Source organism: Pipistrellus hanaki (genome assembly GCF_964339955.1).
Source record: "Pipistrellus hanaki genome assembly, chromosome: 5".
NCBI classification, from domain to species: Eukaryota; Metazoa; Chordata; class Mammalia; order Chiroptera; family Vespertilionidae; genus Pipistrellus; species Pipistrellus hanaki.
This window is the reverse complement of record NC_140507.1, coordinates 27,712,983-27,736,666: the sequence shown is the minus strand read 5'-3', so window position 1 is coordinate 27,736,666 and position 23,684 is coordinate 27,712,983. Positions and strand designations below refer to the sequence as shown.

General features: G+C 46.0%; 2 protein-coding genes across 2 annotated transcripts; both read right to left on the bottom strand.

Moving 5' to 3' along the window:
- Positions 1-281: 281 nt before the first annotated feature.
- Positions 282-17,382, bottom strand: GFRA3 (GDNF family receptor alpha 3). The gene is made up of 8 exons (XM_084884758.1): positions 17,182-17,382; positions 12,355-12,642; positions 7,454-7,546; positions 5,598-5,913; positions 2,243-2,346; positions 1,962-2,096; positions 1,143-1,231; positions 282-933 (listed from the first exon to the last, which is right to left on the bottom strand). Exons 1-8 carry the CDS (start codon positions 17,249-17,251, stop codon positions 850-852), a joined length of 1,179 nt encoding a protein of 392 aa, XP_084740884.1. The 5' UTR covers positions 17,252-17,382; the 3' UTR covers positions 282-849.
- Positions 4,957-5,340, bottom strand: LOC311623059 (large ribosomal subunit protein eL34-like; the record flags this gene model as incomplete). Its single annotated transcript, XM_084884759.1, has 1 exon — positions 4,957-5,340. The coding sequence occupies exon 1, from the start codon at positions 5,308-5,310 to the stop codon at positions 4,957-4,959; it is 354 nt and encodes a 117-aa protein (XP_084740885.1). The 5' UTR covers positions 5,311-5,340.
- Positions 17,383-23,684: the final 6,302 nt, after the last annotated feature.

The window sequence follows — 23,684 nt, the reverse complement described above, 5'->3', positions numbered from 1 at the left end:
ACCCTCCCCTCTACGCTGCTGTGACAGATCCCAGGCAGTATCCCAGAAATGGCTGGAGCTTGGCCAGATACAGATCCACAGCCTTGCATAAGCTATTTTTTCTTCTTTTTCCAACTCCATGTCAAGTACACAGAGAGGCTGAGAAATTTGCCTAAGGTCACACAGCAGTTGGTGGTAGAGTTGATATGTCCCCTGATCACTGGTCTGTGCTCCTCTGCCTGTAAAATCCCAAGTTCTGTATAAATTCACAATGTGTGAAAATGGAAAAAGAGCAAAGTTTTAAGTCAAAATGTTTAATCATAATCCAAGAGGCTGGGAGGACTTTGGGGCTGTAGCAGGAGGAAATCAAGGCCTAAATACTCCAGCTCCTGATGCTCAAATGCTCTGTAGGGTTCCAGGCAGGACAGGCAGCAGGTTCCCTCCTCCATTCAGATGAGGGAGCAGGATTCTTGCTTTGGCCTTCCTAACAGTGGAGGCTGTGTTTCCAAGCTGCCTCAGAACCCCAAGCCCTGACTACCTGGAGAATGCAATAGCCACTGATTTGTTAAACCCTGATGATCCTGGGAGGAAGGGAGCAGGAGGGAGCTTAGTAGAGCCAGTCACCACCAGAAGATATGGCTAAACCATGGTGACCAATTCCCAAGGAGGGGTGGCCTGAGTCAGCTGTGGAGGGAATGAGACCTTAGCCAGTCAGCTTCGATTGTGTGAATGTGCAGCGGTAGGGGTGTCAGGGTGGCCGTGTTGTGTACTGCGCCTCCTTCTGGATGTGGTCCTTTCCCCACTTCTTGCAGGCGGCAGGTCAGGCTGGGCGTAGTAGCGGGGACGAGGGGCCCTAGGGATGTCCAGCTATCAGAAACTTGGGAGCAGAATCAAGGTCAGTGTGCAGAAGAGAGAGGGCATCCAGGGCTGTGGGCTCAAAGCAAGGTTTTTGTTCTGTGGAAGAAATGCAATGGAGTTAGCTCTTTCTCCTTCACCACCTCGGCCTCCGTCCAGGCCTGCCCCCTTCACCTAAGGTGTCCCTCAGAGGCCAAGAGTATTTGTGATAACAGGGACGTTCCCAGCTTCATCCCCCAGCCTGGCTTGTCTGGGATTCTCCAGGCGATTCAGTAAAGGTATGAGGAGTGTAACAGAGGAGGCCCTACCTGGCGTTCCATCACGGGTAAGGTGGAGTCTGACAAGTCCTGGGAGAAGAGCTGGCTGTGGAAACGCATCTTATCTGCAATAGCCTCCACTGAGGAGAAAAGAGAAGATAGTTTAGCCGAAACCGGTTTGGCTCAGTGGATAGAGCATGGGCCTGCGGACTGAAAGGTCCCAAGTTCGATTCCGGACAAGGGCATGTACCTTGGTTGGGGGCACATCCCCAGTAGGGGGTGTACAAGAGGCAGCTGGTCGATGATTCTCCCTCTATCCCTCTCTCTTCCTCTCTGTAAAAAAAATCAATAAAATATATATATATATATATATATATATATATATATATATATATATATATATATATATATATATATTTAAAGAGAGAGGGATACAGGAGGGAGGGAGGGGGGCAAAAAAAATCAATAAAATATATTAAAAATAAATAAATAAATAAATAAATAAATAAATAAATAAATAAAAAGAGAGAGAGGGAGAAGATAGTTTAGAAGCGGACAGTTGTGGGCTCTTTAGGCTCCCAAGGAAGGAAATGGAATATCTCTGGGACCCTGGGATATAGGAGGGTAGACGCGAGGAAAGGACGGCATCAAGAAAGAGGTGTGGTGTCCCTGGGCCCAGACAGGCTGAACAGGAAGCCTGGAGGTCCCTCAGGGAGCAGGAGAAGGAAGAGAGGCCCGGGCTGGGGGATGTACACCTATCCTGAGGAGGGCGCTGCTCGGCCTGCAGGAGACAGACAGAGCTGACCCTTTTCCCCTCCCTGGGACCAGATGGCCTGGCCACTGAGGAGGGAGTGGAGGGAGCACACTTACTGAGGCAGGGGTTGTGGGAAAAGGACTCTTCCAACCGCTCACACTCCTCCTGCAGATTGCCGCTGCCTCGGCAGGTACAGCTTAAGGCAACACTGGCATTGACGTTGCTGATGAAGTTGGGGGTCATGTCAGTTCCTGGGGGGTAAAGAGGGGATTGTCAGAGCCTAGGCCAACTCCAACTTCAGCTCCCACCCTCTCTCATCAATCTCAGGAGCACTCCACCTGGGTTCAGTAGCCAGAGCATTCTCACCCCAGGGCCAGCCTATATCCCCTAGCCTCACCAATCAGCCCCATGTATGCTTGCAGACATCTGGACTGTTCTGTAGCGCAGGTCCCTAGGATGTCCATGGGATGGCAATGGGTCTGAAAATCAGCCAGGCGTGATCTGGAAGAAGGAAAATTCAAGGGTTTCCTTTGAGGACCTGGCCTGCAGCCAGATCTTATGCCGCCCCTTCAGCTGACAGGCCCATCTTCATGACAAATCCTCCTCTGCCTTCAGAGCCCGGCCCAGTGGAGTCTGCTCCTGTCACAGTTAAATGCACTATCACCGCGGTCCCCACAGCATATCACTCTGAATTTGGGCTCCACAATCCCTGGTTATGAGATCTCAGGCAGCTTCTTTAACCTCAGTTTCCTCGACTGTAAATAGAGATCATGGATTTTGTGAGGATGAAATAAGCATTTAGCATAGTGCCTGGTACTTATTGCTTAATACACCTTGGATGTTATTATTAACATTCATCCTACAATAGGTAAAACTTTATCTTCAGATGATGGAATTATGAGTATGTTTTTCTGTATAAATTTCTGCAGTTTTCCTTATATTTTGCTTTGTGTTAGGTGGTGGCTTACTTCTCTGTCATCCCCACTCAAATGCAAACTCCTTGAAGAAAGGAATGATATCTTTATCTAGGCCAGCACTTGTTATGCATCAGTACTAGCTACCAGCACAATAACAGGCAATGTGTCAGAGAAGTTAGGAGCACAGACTCTAGGCCAGACTTCATTCCAAACCTTATTAACAAACCTGACTTACTACCTGGGTGAACGTGACTATGTCCTTTACCCTTTCTCTGCTGTGGCTTCTTCATTTGTAAACTGAGGCTGATAAAAACAAACAAACCCAGCATCTATCTTACAGAGCTCTTTTATTAAAAAAAATATCGTCTTATACGCCGGAAAATATGGTATATATTTTATTGATTTTTTACAGAGAGGAAGAGAGAGGGATAGAAAGTTAGAAACATCGATGAGAGAGAAACATCGACCAGCTGCCTCCTGCACACCCCCCACCGGGGATGTGCCCACAACCAACATACATGCCCCTGACCGGAATCGAACCTGGGACCCTTCAGTCCGCAGACCGACGCTCTACCACTTAGCCAAACCGGTTTCGGCCTATCTTACAGAGCTTTTGTTAGGTTTAGATGAGTTAATTAATACATGGTGAGTATTAAAACAGTGCCTAGCCCATAGTCAGTATTCCGTAAGTGTTAGTATTAGAACCATTGAGAGGTCTGACTGTAATATTTTGCAGAAGAGGAAAGTGGGACTCAGAGGCTAAACAATTTGCCCAAGGTTACTGAGAAGAAAGTGGAAGAATCAGGTTGCAAAACAAGGTTGATGGTGACTCCATTGTCAACAAATGTCACTTGAATGGATGGTAACTACATTTTGGTGAGTGTTTTCCTGACAAGGCAGAGGAAAGCCAGATCAGAATTTGGCTAAATAATGCATATCGAATACCTTTCAAATCCCCACACCCTTTGATTCGGTAATGGTACTTGTAAGCAACACATCCTAATCAATAATTAGATTTGTGTACCAAGATTAATAAATTAGAGTGATGCTTATGTAGCTTTATTTAGAAAACATCCTAAATATCCCACAATAAAGAATGATTAAATAGAATACGAGGCATCCATAAAATGGAGTAGGCTCTTAAAAATCAAGTGGTGCCCTGGCTGGTTTGGCTCAGTGGATAGAGAGTCAGACTGTAGACTGAAGGGTCCTGGGTTCGATTCTGGTCAAGGACATATGCCTGGGTTGCAGGCTCAATCCATAGTGGGGAGCTTTGTAGGAGGCAGCCGATCAGTGTTTCTCTCTCATCTTTGATGTTTCTATTTCTTTCTCCCTCTTCCTTCCTCTCTGAAATCAATAAAAATATATTTTTTAAAAAAATAGTGGTTGCCCTAGCCAGTTTAGAGTGTTGGCTAGAGGTTCATTTCTGGTGAAGGCAATACGTGGGTTACAGGTTTGAACCCAGGCCCTGGTCTGGGAGAGTGCAGAAGGCAACCAATGTGTTTCTCACATAGTTGTTTTTCTCTCTCTCTCTTTTTCTCTCTCCCCCTGCTTTCCTTCCTCCCTTTTACACTCTCTAAAAATCAATGGGGGGAAAAATCATGGGGTGAGGATTAACAAAAAAAAAAAAAAAAAAAAAAACCACACCAAAAAACAAGTTGTTAAAGGATAGTAAATGACAAAATAAGCACCACCATTTATTAAGTACTTACTTTGCACCAGCAAGTTAAGCACTATACATAAATTATGTACTTTAATTCTCACCAAACTCCTATAAGTTATTATTTCAGTTTTTATAGAGGTAAACCTGCGTTAGGCAGAAACCTGGGTTAGGTGATGGAATTTTAGGTAAAATGATTGGCTCAAGGGGTCACACAGACCCACAACTTAAATTTAGATCTGACTTCAGAGCCTGTCTTCACCACTACCCCATACTGCCTCCACCAGAAAATGCTCCTAATATATGTACCATAAATGAGGAGATACAAGATATAAACATATTCCCAGAATATCAATTTTTCTTTATCTATATACAAAAAAGGATTAGAATGAAATGCTCCCCAAAGTATGGCCGATTAGCTTCAGGTGATGGATTCTGAGTGGTATTTTTCTAGGTTTTTATATTTTCTCAAGTTTTCACACCAGTAAAATACGATGTATTCTTTTTTTCCTCAAAAAAGCTTGATTTTTACATTTATTTAGCTTTCTGACTCTGTGCTTGTGCCTTCAACACTTTCACAACCACTTTCTGCTCCTCAATAAGGAAAGCACGCTTGATCCTGTCACTGGCACATTCAGCACACACGGATCCACCAGAGGCCCTGCTGACGTGTTTTTTCGTTTTAGACAACCTCATGAGAACTTTAGGCCTCACAGCACGAGCTCCTCGGAGTCGGCCTGGGCACGCACCACACGCAGATTTGGGTGCTTTCCCAACTTTCTCGGTGTAAAGGTAGACAATCCTATTACCAGGGGTTCGGGACGGTCTAGCTTTGTTAGAGGCTGTATTGTGGGATAGCCTCCGGCGGTATGTCAAACGCTGGACCATGGTGAATACCTGAAGTCACCGTCCCCGGAAGAGAATGCGATGTATTCTTTTTGAGAAACGAGTTTCACAAAGTTCTGAAGGATAGTTACATGGTTAAGTCAGTCCACAGCCCCCGGGCAGTCAGACCCAGCACGGCCTGGAGGGAACGGTGCACACTGTGTCCTTGCAGACCCTGCCCTCCCGGCGCCCGCGCACTCCCCCACCCCATCCTCCCCATTCCTCTCCCATCCCCTCCATCCCTCCCTCCCCTCCATTCCCCCCCCCCCCCCCCACACACACACACACACCTGCACAGCCGGTCCGCGTGGCAGAGGCGCCGCAGCTCCAGGCAGTTGGGGGTCCCGGGCGGCAGCGCGCAGCTGGGGGCGATGGTGTTGCGCCGGCGCTGCCCGCAGCCCAGGTCGGAGGGCGCGCAGGGGCACAGCAGCAGGCCCTGCGCGTGCGGCTCCGGCGCCTTCTCGAAGAAAGCACGGAGCTGCTGGAGGCAGGCGGGGCGCTGGCAGTGGGGCCCCGAGGAGCAGGCCTCCCCGTAGGCCATGCGCAGCCGGCCACACTTGTCGTTGAGAGTGCACAGCATGGCGAACTTCAGGCAGAGGTCCGAGTCTGTGGAGAGAGCCGCACCAGGTCGCCAGTCCTCCTGCAAACCCAGCTTCCCTAGGAATCCTTGCAGCCCTCTGATTTAACAAGCATGGTAGTGGGGGTAGGAAGAGAGGGAGGACTGCCCAGAGTAAGCTGCTCTCCTAACTCCTCAGCTTGACCAGGGGAATCAACCCCACATAATGTACATCTAAAGCTCATTTATCTAGAATTCAAGTAGCCAGAAAGCTCACATTACCAAAACCCTGTCCTCAATCTTATGTGTCGAATGAGATCTCATGGTGGAAATAAGCTAGGGACCCTACAACAATCTGAAGCACTTTCTGACCCGAGCTGGGTTGCTCAGTGGTTACAGCCTTGTTGGCTTGCAGGCAGGTAGCTAGATTGTAGGCTTGATACACGGGCCCCTGCAGTAGGCAACCAATCCATGTGTCTCTCCCACATCGATATTTCTGTCTCTTCTCCTCCCTTCCACTCTCTCTAAAATCAATGGAAAAAATACCCTCTGGTGAGGATTAATAAAGCACTTTCTGAACTGTCCAACAAATGCAACCTAATTCTACTCGGGATTTTTGTTTTGTTTTACATCTACCTAATTCTGCTCAGTCACCCGCTTTTCTTACATTGGTTGATGCATGCATAAAAGTTTCCCATTCTCCTGAGTCTTGGGAAATTACAGTGATATTCCAATTAATAGAATATCCTAGCAATCAGAACAATGGAGTAACTGGAACAGGTAAATTCCTGGATTCCATGTAACTAAAAGTTTATGTATAAATCTCTTTGCTTTTCTCTCAAAATTCGAATACATAGGACTATATAACAAAACTCGCATCTTTCTCAAAAAGAGCGTGGATGTGTGTGTGTGTTTCCTTCCAATTAACACGACAGCTTCACTTTCCTGAAAAACATGCATCATAGTCCTTGCCAGACAGATGGCTCCCCACCCTGAGAAACCCCTGAGGAGTCATACTCTCTAACCATTTTCCCTGCCCATCCCATTAAAATGGTTGAAAACAAGCAATTTCCTAGTCTTCAGAGACAAAAAACCTACTTAAAAGGAATTTGGGGTTGTTTTTTTTAAAGAGAAAGATGGACTTGTTGTTCCACTTACTTATGCACTCATTGATTGATTCTTATATGTGTCCTGGCCAGGGATCAAACTCACAACCATGGCATATCGGGACGATGCTCTAACCAACTGAGCTACCCAAAGCCAGGGCCAAAAAAACCACGTTTGTGGCTATCTCGAATGTGGTACATTTTTTTTCTGGGACTGCTGCCACTCCCACAAACCCTTTGCCAAAACCCACCTTTTGGAACCAAGGAGCCCTAATGGGCTCACTTCGAATGCCTCCCTGATAACTATTGCTTTTTGATGGCTCTTGTGAGGCCAGACCAGGCCCCAGAACTCAGGCTCCTGCCCTGCACAATGCTGCTGGAGTTACCTGGCAGGTGAGGACTCTTCCCTCACAAGCTCCCAGCTTGGGTTCCCCACCGGGACCCAGGCCCAGCCCCCACACCACACGTAGTCTTGCCTCCACACCTGGCTTGAGGATGCTCAGTTTGCTGATATCCAGTTTCCAGGGTTTTCTGGTCACTGTGTCTTCATAGGGGGAGACATCCAGATCATAGTCACCTAGAGACAAGGAGGGGAGCACCAGAGTCCTGAGGTCCGTGCGGGGGGTGGGAGTAGGAGAAACTGAGGCTGCTAAGTCAGACCTCAAAGCTCTGTGGAGAAAAGGAAAAAGCAGTCTCTTCCTAACTAGCTGTAAGCTGTGAGGGTTAATGATAAGAATAGTAAAGGTGCCATGTTGAGCACACTGTGTGCTGGGCACTAGAGTCTAAGTGACTATATATATATATATATATATATATGGTGGTGTCCCCCTAAATATATACACACTTTTAATGCATTATTAATTCCAATGGGTTAAATCTGAAAAGAAAGAAACATCAATTGAGCTGTCAGCTGTTAAAGTGTGTATACATTTTGGGGGGACATCCTGTACATATATCCTATATATATTTGATCTCCTACGAAGCCTTTGGGTAGGTAAGAAGAAACGGGATGAGAGAAGTTAAGTCGCTTGCTCAGACTCACATAAGCTAAAAAGTGGAGCCGGGATTTCAAACCTAGACTCGCTGATTACAGAATCTCTGCTCCTAAGCACTAGACATATTTCTGAGGGTCCATGAGCAGGCTACAGTACTCTGTCTTGTTTTCTCTTCCTATTGAAGAAGGGGCAGTGGTAGACTCTGCTCCAGGCCTGCCCACTTGGCTATGGAAGCACTGCATGCCGAGGAGATGGAAGTGAGGCCAGGTCCCAGAGTGAACCTGAGGGAGAAAAGCTTAGACGGAAGAAACAGTGATCTCGAAGGAAACACATTTCTCACAGTACCCCCATGGGGCTGCGGGATCCTTAAGGGGGGCAGAGTTCATATACATGGTAGGTACTCAGTAAATGTTGGTTAACAAATCTTGCTGGAAGAGAGGCGAGAGAGGTGAGCTTGCAGGTTTGTCACCCAATAAACCTCTATGAATGCATCTTCAGGAAATGAGGAATATGGATAATGTCAGCCAAACAGGAGAGGACAGTTTGGATACATGGAAAGACCTCATGCCTCTAAGGGGGAAAGGGAGGCAAAAGGATCCAAGGAGAAGTCTCAGGGGAAGTTCTGAAACAGAAGGATTACAATGAGGAGTAAAAAGCGGAATCGAAGAGTGTGATAAATTGTATTACTGTTTCCAATTATTTACTATCCACCCTGTGGGGAGATTATACATCCCCACCTTCGCCATGTGACTTTCAGAGCCCTATCCCACTGCCAGGCTTGGCCATGTGATTTGCTTTGGCCTGTGCATTGTGAGCTGAAGTTTCATAAATAACATCCATTTGAGCAAAAGTTTTAGGAACCATTACCTGGGTCTGCTGTTGCTCTCTTACCTCTATCAGCCTGTTTCCCTGAATAAAGAAGACAGGTAGAGCAACTCATGGAAGCCTGCAGCAGGTGTGTAACATGAGAAGAAATACATTTTTGTTGTTGAAAGCCAGAGATTTTGAGGTTGGTTGGTTGTTACTGCAGCATAACATAGCAAATTCTTACTAAAAATGCGATTGGTAAGCAGAAGTGGAGTGCTGCAGGAACAACAACAACAAAAGTCTAACATATGGCATTGGCTTTGGGACTGAACAGGTGGTGAACTTGGAAGAAAGATGACATACTGAATGAGCTCATACTTTAAGGGGAGATGCTGATAAACAGAAGGTTAGTAGTATGTCTTCATTGCTATTGGCTGGATTTGGCAAGGGACTCGAAGGAAGATATAAGCTCAGAAACAAACTGGCCAGTTTGCAAAATAGAAAAGAAACAGAAAAGGGAGAATCCAGCAACTCCAGGACTTACAGGATTAAGAGTTGCAACTGCTTCTCATATTCAAATGGTAAAAGATAAAACTGAAAAATGCTTTGAGTGCCCTAGCCCAGTGGTCGGCAAACTCATTAGTCAACAGAGCCAAATATCAGCAGTACAAGGATCGAAATTTCTTTTGAGAGACAAATTTTTAAAACTTAAACTTCTTCTAACACCACTTCTTCAAAATAGACTCGCCCAGGTCATGGTATTTTGTGGAAGAGCCACTCTCGTGTGGCTCGTGAGCCGCAGTTTGTCGACCACTGCCCTAGCTGGTTTGGCTTGGTGAATAGAGCATCGGGATGCAGACTGAAGGGTCCAGGTTCGATTCTGGTGAATGGCACATGCCCGCCTTTCGGGCTCAATCTCCAGTGGGGGCGTGCAAGAAGCGGCCAATCAATAATTCTCTCTCATCATTGATGTCTCTCTCTCTTTCTCCCTCTCCCTTCCTCTCTGAAATCAATTATATATATATATATATATATATATATATATATATATATATATATATATATATGTTTTGAGTAATAAAGTCTGTTACAACTCAGCCTTGGAGCAAAGACCAAATCAAGTTTGTGGTTATCATGCCCTTTGTGGAGATCTCTCATTGATTGAGATGGTATCCTAAATCCTGCCAGTTGGACAAACAAATTTGGAGAAAAAAGAATAAGGTAATTGCTCTCCCACAGAAGTCTGATAAGGGCAAGGTATCTCTAATTCTGTCTAGAAAGAGATGGAGGTCTTAAAAATAACTATAGGAAAGGCCAGTACTGGCACAGGAGGGGACAGAAATCAAAGTATAAAAAGAAACTATATTTTGAAAGAGTTCAACTACTAACAGACACCAATTTGGATGAAAAGAGATTGTGTCTATTGGAGGCTTAAAATGCCCCGACATTCCTCAGATAAGAAGCAGGCTGAGAATGCTGCTCAGTCAGGTTCTCTCTCCAGCCCTTTTCAGATGTGACCAAAGAAAACACAGCAGGTCTTTGAATTATGTCATTTAGTTCTACATTGTTTCATTATAACGTTGGTGAGGGGGGGAAATTGATCCTCCACAGAGCAACTGTCTGTGTGGAGTTGGCACATCTCCCCATGTCTGAACGGGTTTTCTCTAGGTACCCCAGGTTCCTCCCCGCTCCCAAATATGCGCATGTTAGGTGAACCAGCATGTGCACATTGTCTCACATGAGTGAGCGTGGCTGTAGGCATGAGTGGCCCTTTGACAGAAGGGCCTCCTGTCCAGGGTGGGTTCCCGCCTTGCACCCTGAGCTGCCAAGATAGGCTCTGGTCACCCGTGACCCTGAACTGGAATACATTATCTTACTTGTTTTTATTAGTCTTTCTTACATGTGTGTACAGCTCGCATTTATTTCAATGTTTAGTATCAGAAATGTGTGGGTCTTTATTTAGAAGTTTGGGGATGTTTTGAGGCCAGAAATATGCCATAGGAACTTAACTCTAAAATTGGTTTCATTCTATGTCGCTTCACTTGAAGTTTCCAAGAATCTATCAATGATATTAAGTGACAGAAAAGGAAGGCCCCCCCCAGAGAGCTAGAGGACAATGAATAGAGCAAGTCTCCCATGGAGCAAGAACAACCCCAATTCCCCAGGAAGGTGGCCCTGTGACATTTGTCTAGCAGGACTTCAGAGTCTCCCTGAATCAAAGCCTGCTGCCTGACTCCCATTCCTCTTCTTTCTTACTGACAACGCTTGTTCTGGTTTCCCTGCCCTGTTCCATTACTGTGCATTAAGTATACATAGGAGGCAGGTGACTTGTCTTTTTAGTCCATAATTTTCTAAATCAAGAGGAGCCACACTCAGACCTGATGCAGAAATAATCACAAGATCCTGGACTTGAAGCCTGATGTCATGCATGGATAAAACTCTTAGGGCATCTTCCTAAGATGCATATAAGTATATTTTGCTTTCGGAAGAGAGGAAACTAAATATTTTGACCAAGTGGTGGACCATGGAGACTGTATTATTATTTCCAGTTAATTTTGCCCTCACTGTGAGATTATATACCCTCACTTATTGGCGTGTGATTTTCACTGTCTCCCTGCGATGTCAGGCGTGTCTGCCATGTGATTTACTTTATCTGTGAAATGTGAGCATAAGTATTTTATATATAACATCTGAGCAGGAGCTCTTAAAGCCATCACCTGGTCCTGCCATTGTTCATGTCCCTTTGCTATGAGAAGGGAACATCCCAGACAGAGGCTGTAACTTCAGCCTGGATCCTGAAATGAAGGGAACACATGGAACATGGGTAAGAACTAAGCCTTTGTTACTACGGCATGGTCCAGTAAAAACTGACTAACACTGAGTCAGAGAAAGCTCTTCTCTTTGGCTCTTCAAATACATTCTCTCTTTCACCATCTCCTGCCTGGAATGAGTATCCTTTTTATTGAAGGCTGGGCCAGCGCACCGCCTCCCAGTCTCTGCATTTATGGGTTACATTGTATTTGGAGCTTGTTTATGGGGTAAGACCGTTTTCCTCCACCCCCGCTCCAAACTCTTCTGTTCCAGCAGCTCCTCAGGTTGGACCTCAGCCTGTTTCAGGCCTCTGCCAAGAGGCAGCTACATGCTGTCAGGTAAGAACGTGGGAAGTGAGGCGGTAATGTTGGGAGACTCAAAAGGATACTGCCAGTTCCTCCCTCCACTTCTTACTGATGTCACATCCCTCTCAGAGTCTACCCTGTGGCTCCTATACTGAAGGATTAAAAAACAACCCCCTAGCCAAAACCGGTTTGGCTCAGTGGTAGAGCGTTGGTCTGCGGACTGAAAGGTCCCAGGTTCGATTCCGGTCAAGGGCATGTACATTGGTTGCGGGCACATCCCCGGTAGGGGGTGTGCAAGAGGCAGCTGATCGATGATTCTCTCTCATCGATGTTTCTAACTATCTATCCCTCTCTCCTCCTCTCTGTAAAAAATCAATAAAATATATATATTTTTTTTTTTAAAAAAAAAAAACAACCCCCTAGAGCCGTCTCCTCTAGCTTAGTCCACTCTTGGCTGGGGACCTCACCAAGGCTGCGGGCGGCGTGAACAGTCCAGTAGATGTCCAGGCAGGCAGTTTGGTTCTTCATGCGCCGGTGACACGTGCAGCTCATCAGAGAGCTGTTCCTGAGGTGCTGTGCTGCCTCCACGCAGTCCGCGGGAACTGAAGGCTCCTCTGCTGGGGACGGGGTGCTGACACTAGAAGCGCAGGAACTCAGGTGGTGGTAAGCGGCATTGCAGGTGGGATTGGCCTGGCATTTCCTCCTGGCCTGGAGACAGCTGTTCGTGAGCCGGCCCTCTGTGGGGTGGGGGTCCCCTGTGGAGGGAGAGATGGCAGGTGAGGCTCACATAAGTCAGGGTAAGCTGCCTGGGAGTACCACGTCCTCGGGTAAGTTGGGGGATTCAGGTGAAGCTTTGGGCAGGAAAGTACTGGGGTGGCACAAAAGGCCTTTAGAAATACACGTGGGGAGAAGGCAGCCCAGCAGAGGCAGAGAATAGATCAGGCCCAGGAAGAGGAGGGAGTCTGAAGAGAGGCTGCTCAGCCTCCTGGGAGGGGAACGGGGACAGTTGTTTAAACACGATCCTGTCAGGCACAGGGAGGAGGGCTCTGGGCAGAGCTCTGTCATGGTAGGACTAGCATCATAACCAGAGTTGAGAATGGGTATGGGCCTGCTAAATGAGAGTTAGCAATAATTCTGAGTTACTTAAAGTACCTTATCATGGAAACGGGTTGAGATTAGGATGGGGAGCTTTTGCTAAGGCTGTCACTGACTCAGGAATACCAACATTGGTTACAGCTGAGCTCTGGAGGAAGACCCTGCATTCTGGAACTTAGGGTCCCTATCAAGGGATAACAGAACATCATCATACCCCTGTTTTCATGGCAAAATATCTAGGCGTCATTCTTAATTCTTCTTTCCTTCACAACCTATGTCCAACCCAACAAGTCCTGTCAACTCCACCACATATCTGGCATCTGTCCACTTCTCTCCACAGCAATTACTACCTCCTTTGCTCTAGTCAACATTAAATCTTGTCCTACTGCCAAGACTTCTTACTGGTCTCCTTGACTCAATCGTCCACATTCATTCTCCTAAACCACTCACCCACCCTTTCCAGCTTTAATGAGATTTAATTGATATATAACATGAGTGTGTTTTAGGAGTACAATGTGATTTGATACACATGTATACTGTGAAGTGGTTACCACAATAACATATCCTTCACCTCACACAATTACTCTTTTATTGTTGCAGCCATCTCTTTTTAATGAAAATTTTTAAGTTGGAAAGATTTTTACTGAAGTAAAATTAAAATTAACCATCTTACAGGGTACAATTAAGTGGCATTTAAATTCATGATTAGTCTAACCATCACCTCCATCTAATTTCGGTACATTTTTATCACCCCAAAAGGAAACCCACACCCACTAATTACACCATTCTACCTTGCTCCTAGTCTCTGGCAACCACTAAACTGCTTTCTGTCTCTACAGATTTTCCTGGATATTTTATGTAAATGGGATAATAAAATATTTACTCTTTTATATCTGGCTTTTTTCATCTAACACACTGTTTTTTGAGGTTCATCCACATTGTAACATGTATTACTGCTTCATTCCTTTTTATGGATGAATAATATTTCATTGTATGGATATATGACAGTTTGTTTATCCAAACATCAGTCGATGGACATTTGGGTTGTTTCCTTCTGGTTACTTTGAATAGCACGGCTGTAAACATTCCTGTACAAGTATTTACTTGAACTTGTATTCAGTTCTTTGGGGTGTATACCTAGGAGTGGATAGCTGGATCATATGGTAATTCTATATTTAACATTTTGGGAAACTGCCAAATTATTTTCCATAGTGGCTGCACCATTTTACATTCCCACTAATAATATACAAGGGTTCCAATTTCTCCATATACTTGCCAACTCTTGCTATTTTTTTTTTTTAAATAGCTATCCTAATGGGTATGAAGTGGTTTCTATTGTGGTTTTCATTTGCATTTCCCTAATAACTAATGATGTTGCTCGACCATATTTTCATTGTAGCCATTTGTATATCATGTTTGGTAATAAAAATTTTTATTTGAAGCCCAACATACAGAAAAGCGCATAAAAAAGTACAGTTTAATGAATTTCAAACTGAATACACCTGTGTGATCAGACCCCAGGTAAAGGACAAGAACATTACCAGTATCCCATAAATCCTCTGCCAGTCATCATTCCTTCAAAGAAACCAGCATCTTCATTTCTTTATTTTATTTTTTAATAAGAACATTTGTGGGGGTTTTAAATATATTTTTATTGATTTCAGAGAGGAAGGGAGAAGAAGATAGAAACATCAATGGTGAGAAAGAATCATTGATCGGCTGGCTGCCTCCTGCACACTCCACACAGGGAAATCATGCCTGCAACCCAGGTATGTGCCCTAACTGGAAATCAAACCAGCAACCTCTTGATTTTTTACAAAGAGGAAGGGACCTGTAAAAAGTATTTGTGCCACCCCAATAGCTAGTGTAATTGATTTTTTACAGAGAGGAAGGGAGAGGGATAGAGAGCTAGAAACATCAACGAGAGAGAAATATCGATCAGCTGCCTCCTGCAAGCCCCCCACCGGGGATGTGCCCGCAACCAATATACATGCCCTTGACCGGAATCGAACCTGGGACCTTCCAGTCCGCAGACTGACGCTCTATCCACTGAACCAAACTGGTTTCAGCACCTGCACCTTTTGATGTAGGAGACAACACTCTGACCAACTGAGCAACCTGGCCAGGGTGGGAATCCAAATTTTAGCAAGTTCACTGGAAAGTAATACACACCTTATAGCTTAAGCTTTGGTGCTTTATCCAGTACATAAAAATATTACTGATTTTTCCTTTGGCTTAAACCTCCAATATGCCTCAGCATGACACTGTTAATACTTTTATTTAAAATTCCAATATTTTGCCGAAACCAGCTTGGCTCAGTGGTAGAGCGTCTGTCTGTGGACTGAAAGGTCCTGGGTTCGATTCCAGTCAAGGGCATGTACATTGGTTGCGGGTACATCCCTGATAGGGGGTGTGCAAGAGACAGCTGGTCGATGTTTCTCTCTCATCAACGTTTCTAGCTCTCTATCTCTCTCCCTTCCTCCTCTCTGTAAAATATCAATAAAATATATTTTTTTAAAAACTATACATTAAAAATAAAAAAAATAAAAAATTCCAATATTTTGTTCATCATGGATTTTTTTTGGCGTTTTTATTTTTTTAAATATTGCATTGAAATATTCTTTATCTTTACTACTGAGTTTCTGGACACTCCCTTCACTCACCTCACTTTAGTCCCAGCCCTATATAGGACCATTTAATTCACTTTTTGGGTCTTAGTTTAACAAATGTAAGATGAAGGGATTGGATTAAACCAGAATTTCTCAATGGAGGAGTGGAAGAAGAGAGAAGTTAGGCCTCTTTTTAGTGGTATATCAGAATTTTCAAAGGAATGTGTAGTTCAAAAAAAAAAGCATATTTAATCATTTTATATGTGGAAGATGAAAAAACAGCTTTTCAAGTTTCAAAATATATTTAAGGAAGGCATGAGATTTTTATCTTTACCAAAAGTGGGACCTGAATTTAAATAGCCTGAGAAATGCTAAATGTCCTGGTAGGTACCCAGTGTTTGCTGAAAGAAATATAGCAGGTCCAAGTCTCATTGCTTTCACTGGACTAAATATCCAGTTGTAACAATTTTCAAAAGTAAACACCTCTTAGCTGATAGTTCACCAAGTCTGGGCCATGGTGCATTTAGGGGCATTGAAGCTCAAGATGTTTGGTGTTTATCCTTGACCCTCACATGCAGCCAGACTGTAAAGGTTAGTGAGCTTTCCTGGGCAGTCAAACCATATGAGTGATTTCTTACTGCCCTGATTTGCTAATGGTCAGTTTGGACAAACTAGTCCTTTCCCTCCTTCCTTCCATATCTGCCTGGCACCCAATATTGCAATTCTCTAGTACGCACCTTGTGGACAGAGTCACCAGTCCATGTGCGGTCCCTGCCTCAGCGTTCCCTCCACTCAGGCTCTGGGCAGGAACCCATCCCTCACAGAGGCCAGGCACAGGCCCATTCCCTGGGACCCCACGCTGCCCTTCCTTAGGCCAATGGCATGGTCTAAAACCAGGCCTTGATCTACACATCCCACAAAACACCTACTGCGCATCTATCAATAATAGGGAAAGGCACGGTGCTGACAGATTGCAGGGAAAGGCCATTTTGCCCAAGAGCCAGCTTTCTCCTCTAATTAAAGAAAGTACATCTTTAAGGGGCGTGGGTTGATGGTGAGCAATATTCTCAGCACTACAACTAAATAACGATGTTAGCATGTTTTGGCAGCATTTTATAACCCTAGTTTGTGACAAGTCACTTCTAACGGAAACTTCCCATCATCTGTGCCTAGTGTCCACTCCCCCGTCCTTACAGGGGATGGACGAGATGATGCCCACGTGGAGCAAACGGAGTTTCCCCAGCAGCCAGAGATGGTATTGTGAAAGTTGTGGTTGTTCCGTGAGGACACAGATGCACCACAAAAGAGGAAGAGGGGAACGGGCGCTAGGAGATGCGTAAGTGTTCTGGTCATTGCATGCAACTCAATCTACAACAGTTCAGACCCTTTATTAGGCATGGAACCCAGCCCTTCCCTGGCCCCTGGGGACCACCTCTAGTTCCCCAGGCTCGGAGGAACCGATCCCCGGGACCAGGTGGCGGTGCCGAGAGAGTCCTCTCTGGGCAGTGCTGACAGGGCTCCACCTACACTCCCCCTTCCCTCTCCTCCTCGCTGGCCGAGAGGGTCCTGGGGGGCACAGGGGACACTCACCGGCTCCGAGCAGCGGCGGCAGCAGCAGCAGGATAGACAGCGCCGACAGCAGGTCCGCGCGGCGCGCCATGGCCACGGAGAGGTGCGGTGCGCGGGCGGCGTTGGCCCCGGGGCTGCTCTGCCGGTGCCGGCGCCCCGCTCCCTCCACTCCCCGCCCTGGAGCTCAGGGAGCTGGGGGCCCGCCGGCGCCTCCCACCGCGGCCTCCCTCCTCCCCTCCCCTCCCCGCGCGCCGGGCGCCAACTCTCCCACCGGGGTCCTGGGCGCCGCCCGCCAACTCCGAAGCGGACAGACGCGCCTCTCCTTTCTCGGGACGATGAGGGAGAGGACGCGGGGGTGGGGGCAGAGGGCGAGTGCCCTGGGAGCGGGAGGGGCGTGGAAGATCCTGGGGATATTGGGGAAGCCACCGCAGAGAATCACTCACCATCTGGGGGGTTCACAATAGCTATTCCCCCCCAAAAAACAACCTTTCTCACCCCCCACCTTCTCTCCCAACAAGGAATAACCAGCACAAATGAAATCTTGTAACAAAACTTGAACACAACAGCACTAGGACACTTGCGTTTCTAGTACAGTTTTTTTTTTCTTAGAAGTTGCACACATCTATGATTTCATTTTTCCCTCATTAAGTATGTTCAAGGGTAAGAGTTTGTCATTGTTTTTTTTTTTTTAAATATATTTTATTGAATTTTTACAGAGAGGAAGGGAGGGGGATAGAGAGTTAGAAGCATCCATCAGCTGCCTCCTGCACACTCCCCACTGGGGATGTGCCCGCAACCAATGTATTGTACATGCCCTGACCGGAGTCGAGCCTGGGACTCTTCAGTCCACAGACCGATGCTCCATCCACTGAGCCAAACCGGTCTCGGCCGTTTTGTTTTTAACCCCAAGATTCTGCAAAGATGGGTCTCAGACAGGGAGCAGATCTGGTCCCAGATCCCAGGGTCTTTGCCAGACTAGGCTCTTGCAGCCCCCTCAGAGTCATGAGGGCGGATGGAAGGACCAAACCCGTCTCAGACTGAACAGCGGAGATGCCCCTGGAAGAAAAGACACGATCGCGGAGGAAGGTGGCTGGAGAGACCATTTAGGTGCCTCATCATTCTCAGGTGATGTTTCCCAGAGCCAGCAGCTCGGGAGACAGCTGTGCCAGAGCCCAGGGCTTCTCTGTAGAGATGCAAAGGCGCTCCTTGGCCTGGGGTGGATTCCCACCGGCTCCCAGCACAAAGAGGGGGGCAGAAGGGCCTGCTGACTGACAATTAAGTAAGCAGTGCTTCAAGAGAAAAAGAAGGCGATGAAAGGAAGGAGAGGGCTTCATCCTCTAACCCTCTCACTGCCACCGTCCACCTGGCGAAGGGCCAGAAAGGAGGGCACTGAGCAGCACAACATAAACCTCTGAGATTTATTGGCTGCTGCTTCTGGATATGGCCATCCTGCAGTGGCCTCTGGGGGGCATTTGCCAATGTAATCAGCGCAGAAAGAGAGCCATTCCAGCCAGGCGTGTAAATCACCCTTCACAAAGCTGGGAGAGAGACATGTGGCCCTAGATAAGGAGAGAGGCTGATGTGGCCTCTTGTGCCCTTTTCCTCCCTCCTCCTGCCCAGGGGGGAGCTGGTTCCTGAGCTGTAATGCACTTTAAATGGAGTTTGTGCCTCTTTTTAATCCGTATCTGCCTTGCCAGTCCTACAGAATGGTGGAAGTGAACATCTGGCTACTCCGCTTTTGTCCAGGCCTGTTTTCCCTCAGGGTGGCCTACCTTTCCCAAGTCCGCCCCCCCCCCCCATTAAGGTTAGAAAACTGTAGCCGGGGAGCCTATGATAGCCCCCGCTCTGGCCACAGTCTCAGAACAGAATTTACAAAACAGAAGGTAACAATTTTAGGCCGAGGCCTACAAATCAACAAAGACGTGGTGTGGTCAGGGGGCATCTGCTGTCCCTCTCCTTCCGCAATAAAGCCAAATCAAGTTGGGCGTGGGTGGGTAGGTTGGGAAAAGGCATTTGTCCGGGGTGCCTACTGAAAGTGTCCACTCAATGCTATCCCCACGGAATGGACCAGGAAGGCGGGAACAAGGTCACACATGTGGGCTAAGAGCAATGCCCAGTTCTGAGGCCAGGCTTTTTGTGAGAGTAAATGAGGTGCCTGGAGCATATTTCTGGGCACAGGTGGGGTTGGGGTAGTGGTGGAGAGAGAGGCTGACATCATTTGGCCTTTATGAGGACCGATAACCAAACCACGGGAGGGTTGAGGAGCCTCTACAAATAAATGTGACTCTAAGACACTCTTCTAGCATAGCCTTCTCCCCCCAACGCGTCCTCTATGACGGCCAACACCTGCTAGAGAGCATTATCCACCTTGTGGATAATGACAAATGAGACAGTCCTTTCTACAAAGATGATGTTACTCAGCCATCATTCAATCCAATGTCTTTTGTGACAGATTATGGGTCCAGCTTTGTGCCAGATGCAAAAATTGTTCAGACACAAACCCTGCTCTGGGAGGAACTGCAACCCACTGATTGGGGCTCCAGGGTCCAAAGACCCTGCACTTCAACTCCACTTTCACTTGTCATCTTGGTTCTCTGCTTTCTACCAAGTCCTCTCTCACTCACTGTTACGCTTTAATTCCTGCTGATATCCTAACCCAGGATGTTAGCAATATAGTGAACAGCTAAGAGCACAAGCTTTACACGTTGCCTTGGATCAAACGACATTTCTAACACAAGCTGGGTGACTTGAGCAGTCATTTGATCTTTCTGTGCTTCAGGTTTTTTTCATCTGTAAAATTAATAACAGTATCTACTTCATATGTGTAATAGTTCTGAGGATTAAATAGTATATATTGAATAAAAGGTTTAACACGGTGCCTGACACATTGTATCATCCTGCTCTAGCTGGTTTGCTCAGTGGATAAGAGTGTCAGCCTGTGGAGTTAAAAGATCCTGGGTTCGATTCCAGTTAAGGACACATGCCCAGGTAGCTGGCAGCATTCCCAGTAGGGGGTGTGCAGGAGGCAGCCAATCAATGATTCTCTCTTATCACTGATGTTTCTCTCTCCCTCTTCTCTAAAAATAAATAAAAATATTTAAAAATATTTTTAAAAGTGGCATCATCCCAAGTGGCATGCAGAAACTAAACACCTGTGAACTCGACCAGCCCCCATCACCCAACTCGCTGCTTTGGGTGACTGCACACAATCCTTCCTTTTGCTGAATATACTAGTGAGCCAGGGACAGAAACAAAAATAATTTCCTACCTTGTCAGTTTTCTGAGGGCCAGGCTTGTGTCATATCTGAACATCTCTGGTACTCAGAATTAACAACTCCAGATATATGCACGTTTAAAGGAACTGGTGTTGCCCTAGCTGGTTTGGCTCAGTGGATAGAGCATTGGCATGTGAACTGAAAGGTCCCGGGTTCGATTCTGGTTAAGGGCGCATGCCTGGGTTGTGGGCTTGACCCCCACTTGCAGGAAGCAGCTGATCCATGATTCTCTCTCATCATGGATGTTTTTCTCTCTCTCCCTCTTCCTTCCTCTCTGAAATAAAAATATATTGTATATTTTTTTAAAATAAAGGAAATGGTGTTTCCTTAACACTTGCCTGAAAGAGAATCCTATATGTCTCCCACTTTATACCCCTGAGAAGGAAAGAGAAAGGCTCCTTTTTTTTTTTTTTTTTTAGAGAAACATTGAAGGGCTGCCTCCTGCACGTCCCCTACTGGGGATTGAGCCTACAACCCGGATATGTGCCCTGATTGGGAATCGAAACCAGCGACCTCTCAGTGCAGAGGATGATGCTCACGCAACTGAACTGTTTGGACCAGGCTGCTCCTCCCTTTAGTTTTCCCACTGATTTTTAGAGAGAGTGGAAGGGAGGCGGGGGGGGGGGGGGGGGGGGAAGAGGAGAGAGAGAGAGAGAGAGAGAGAGAGAGAGAGAGAGAGAGAGAGAGGAGAGGGAGAAACAGACACATATGTGACAGACAAATGGATTGGTTACCTCCCCCACACACACACCCTGACTGGGAGCAGGGATTGGATGTGCAACCCAGGTACATGCCCTTGTCCGGGAATCAAACCCACAACCCATCGGTGCATAGGCCAACACTCTAACCATAAGCAACGCCAGCCAGGGCTGCTCCTTCCTGTTTAATGGCAGAGGTCAGCCAGGTCCTAGGTTGAGATTGACAACCAGAAGCAGCTTTTAGGCCCAAAAGCTTCCAGGCTTTTTTGCTTGACTTCATGATGAATACTGGCGGTGCAAGGAGAACAGTGCAGAGCTGACCCCCTAAATAGCCTTGTGCTGAGGTCTCAGGGCCAGGGTCATAGCGTCCACTCTTAGCCTTGCAAGCCTAAGCAATCCTTACGGCCCCGACTTCTCCAGAACCTACAACTGAGGCTTACATATTTAACATGCTACACAATGCCAGCTCTGGAAAGGCACTTTGTTCTTTGATGAGGACCTGGTAACGGAAAATCCATTAAGGTACAGACTCTGGAGCCATACTGACTGGATTCAAATCCCAACTCCATCATTCACTAGCTGTGTGATCTTAAAATAAGTTAATTTCTTTATCTATAAAACATAATAATCATAATAATCAGTACCTGCCTCAGAATTAGTGTGAAAATTAGTTTACATATACACAAGTTCATAAAAAAAAATCTTGCATACAATACTTGTACCTCCTGAAAATAGCATGAATCAAACCATAATACCTATACAGTAGGAGGATGTTATAACATTTATATGGATTCTGGCTGGTGTGGCTCAATTGGTTGGGTGTTGTCCCATGCACTGAAAAGTCACTGGTTTGATTCCTGGTCAGGGCACAGGGTGCAGGCCTGGGTTGTAGGTTCGATTCCCCATTGGGGCACGTGCAGGAGGCAGCAGGTAGATGTTTTGCTCTCATGTCGATGTTTCTCTCTCTCCCTTCTCTAAAAATAAAATAAACAAATAAAAATTACATGGTAAAATGCTGCCTTTTAGGCAAATATAATTTTTCACAAAGTAGATTGTTAAGCCCTTGTTTTTTGTTTTATAACTCAGAATTTCCAATTACTAAGATTACTGAAATGTGAACACATGGGTACCAGTCTCTTCACAGGTGGGGCTTAGTTCTACCTTCCTGGGAATAACTATCAGGAAATAACCCACTAGAGTAGATAATGAGTCAGGGGCCCCTTCTCACAATTGAAAGTGGAGGTGCTTCAAGCAATTTCCTCCTTGGGCTAAGAGAGTTCTTGCTTGGTGGGGGTAAGTGTGTGGGGTGAGGCAGCAGCTTTTCTCTCCTTTTTTTTCCTCACCTCTTCTAGCTCTGTGCTCAAGGGCTCAGGGAGGCCAGAGAGGTATTTTCCCTCTGCACAGACAGGCATTTGTTAGCAGTGAAGGATTCAAGCTCCAGTGGCTGGCTTAGAGAATACAACAGTGCCCTCTGCTGTGAGGCATGCACACTACACTCCAGAGAAGCATTAGTCCAGCCCTCCTTCCACCTGCTTACTTTTAACTAGGGCTGTATCCAATTAAGCAGACAAAAGCCTACTCACCTTAAAAAACTCTAAGGGAAAACCTGGGATATTGATGAAGAATGCCATTTAAAAGGTCTTCCTTGCTCTGTTTGGGTAGTTCAGTTGGTTAGAGCTTCATCATGATTTGCCAAAGTTGTAAGTTTGGTCCTTGGTCAGGGCACATACAAGAATCAACCAATGAATATATAAATAAGTGAAATAGCAAATTGATGTTTCTTTCTCTGAAAGTAATTTTATTTTAAATATATTTTATTGATTTTTTACAGAGAGGAAGAGAGAGGAACAGAGTCAGAAACATCGATGAGAGAGAAACATCAATCAGCTGCCTCCTGCACACCCCCTACTGGGGATGTGCCCGCAACCAAGGTACTTGCCCTTGACCGGAATCGAACCCGGGACCTTTCAGTTCACAAATCGACACTCTATCCACTGAGCCAAACCAGTTTCGACTGAAAATAATTTTTAAAATATATTTTATTGATTTTTTACAGAGAGGAAGGGAAAGAGTTAAAAACACGATGAGAAACATTGATCTGCTGCCTCCTGCCCACCTCCCACTGGGGATGTGCCCACAACTGGTACATGCCCTTGACCGGAATCAAACCCGGGCTGAAGCTCTATCCACTGAGCCAAACCAGTTTCAGCTAAAAGTAATTTTTAAAAATAAAAGGTCTTCCTTAAATCTAACTGATGATCTTGCATAGTACTTTATTTTATCTTATTCCATAAATATAGTGCAAATATCTACTTCCAACCACATTAAATCTAAATTTGTATTTTGTGAGCTGTGAAATGGAGGGGAGAAAAGAGTTTGGGAAATGGAAAAAGCCTAAACTCCATTGTGACTATAGACAAGGAACTTTTTAAGCCAAACTGAACTTATCACTAGCTGTAGAGAATGACACTCATCTGGTTTTCTAAGCCTAGATACCAGAGGGCCGAGTCTGGGAAACACTTGAGTGTAACTCATACCATAAGATGGTCTT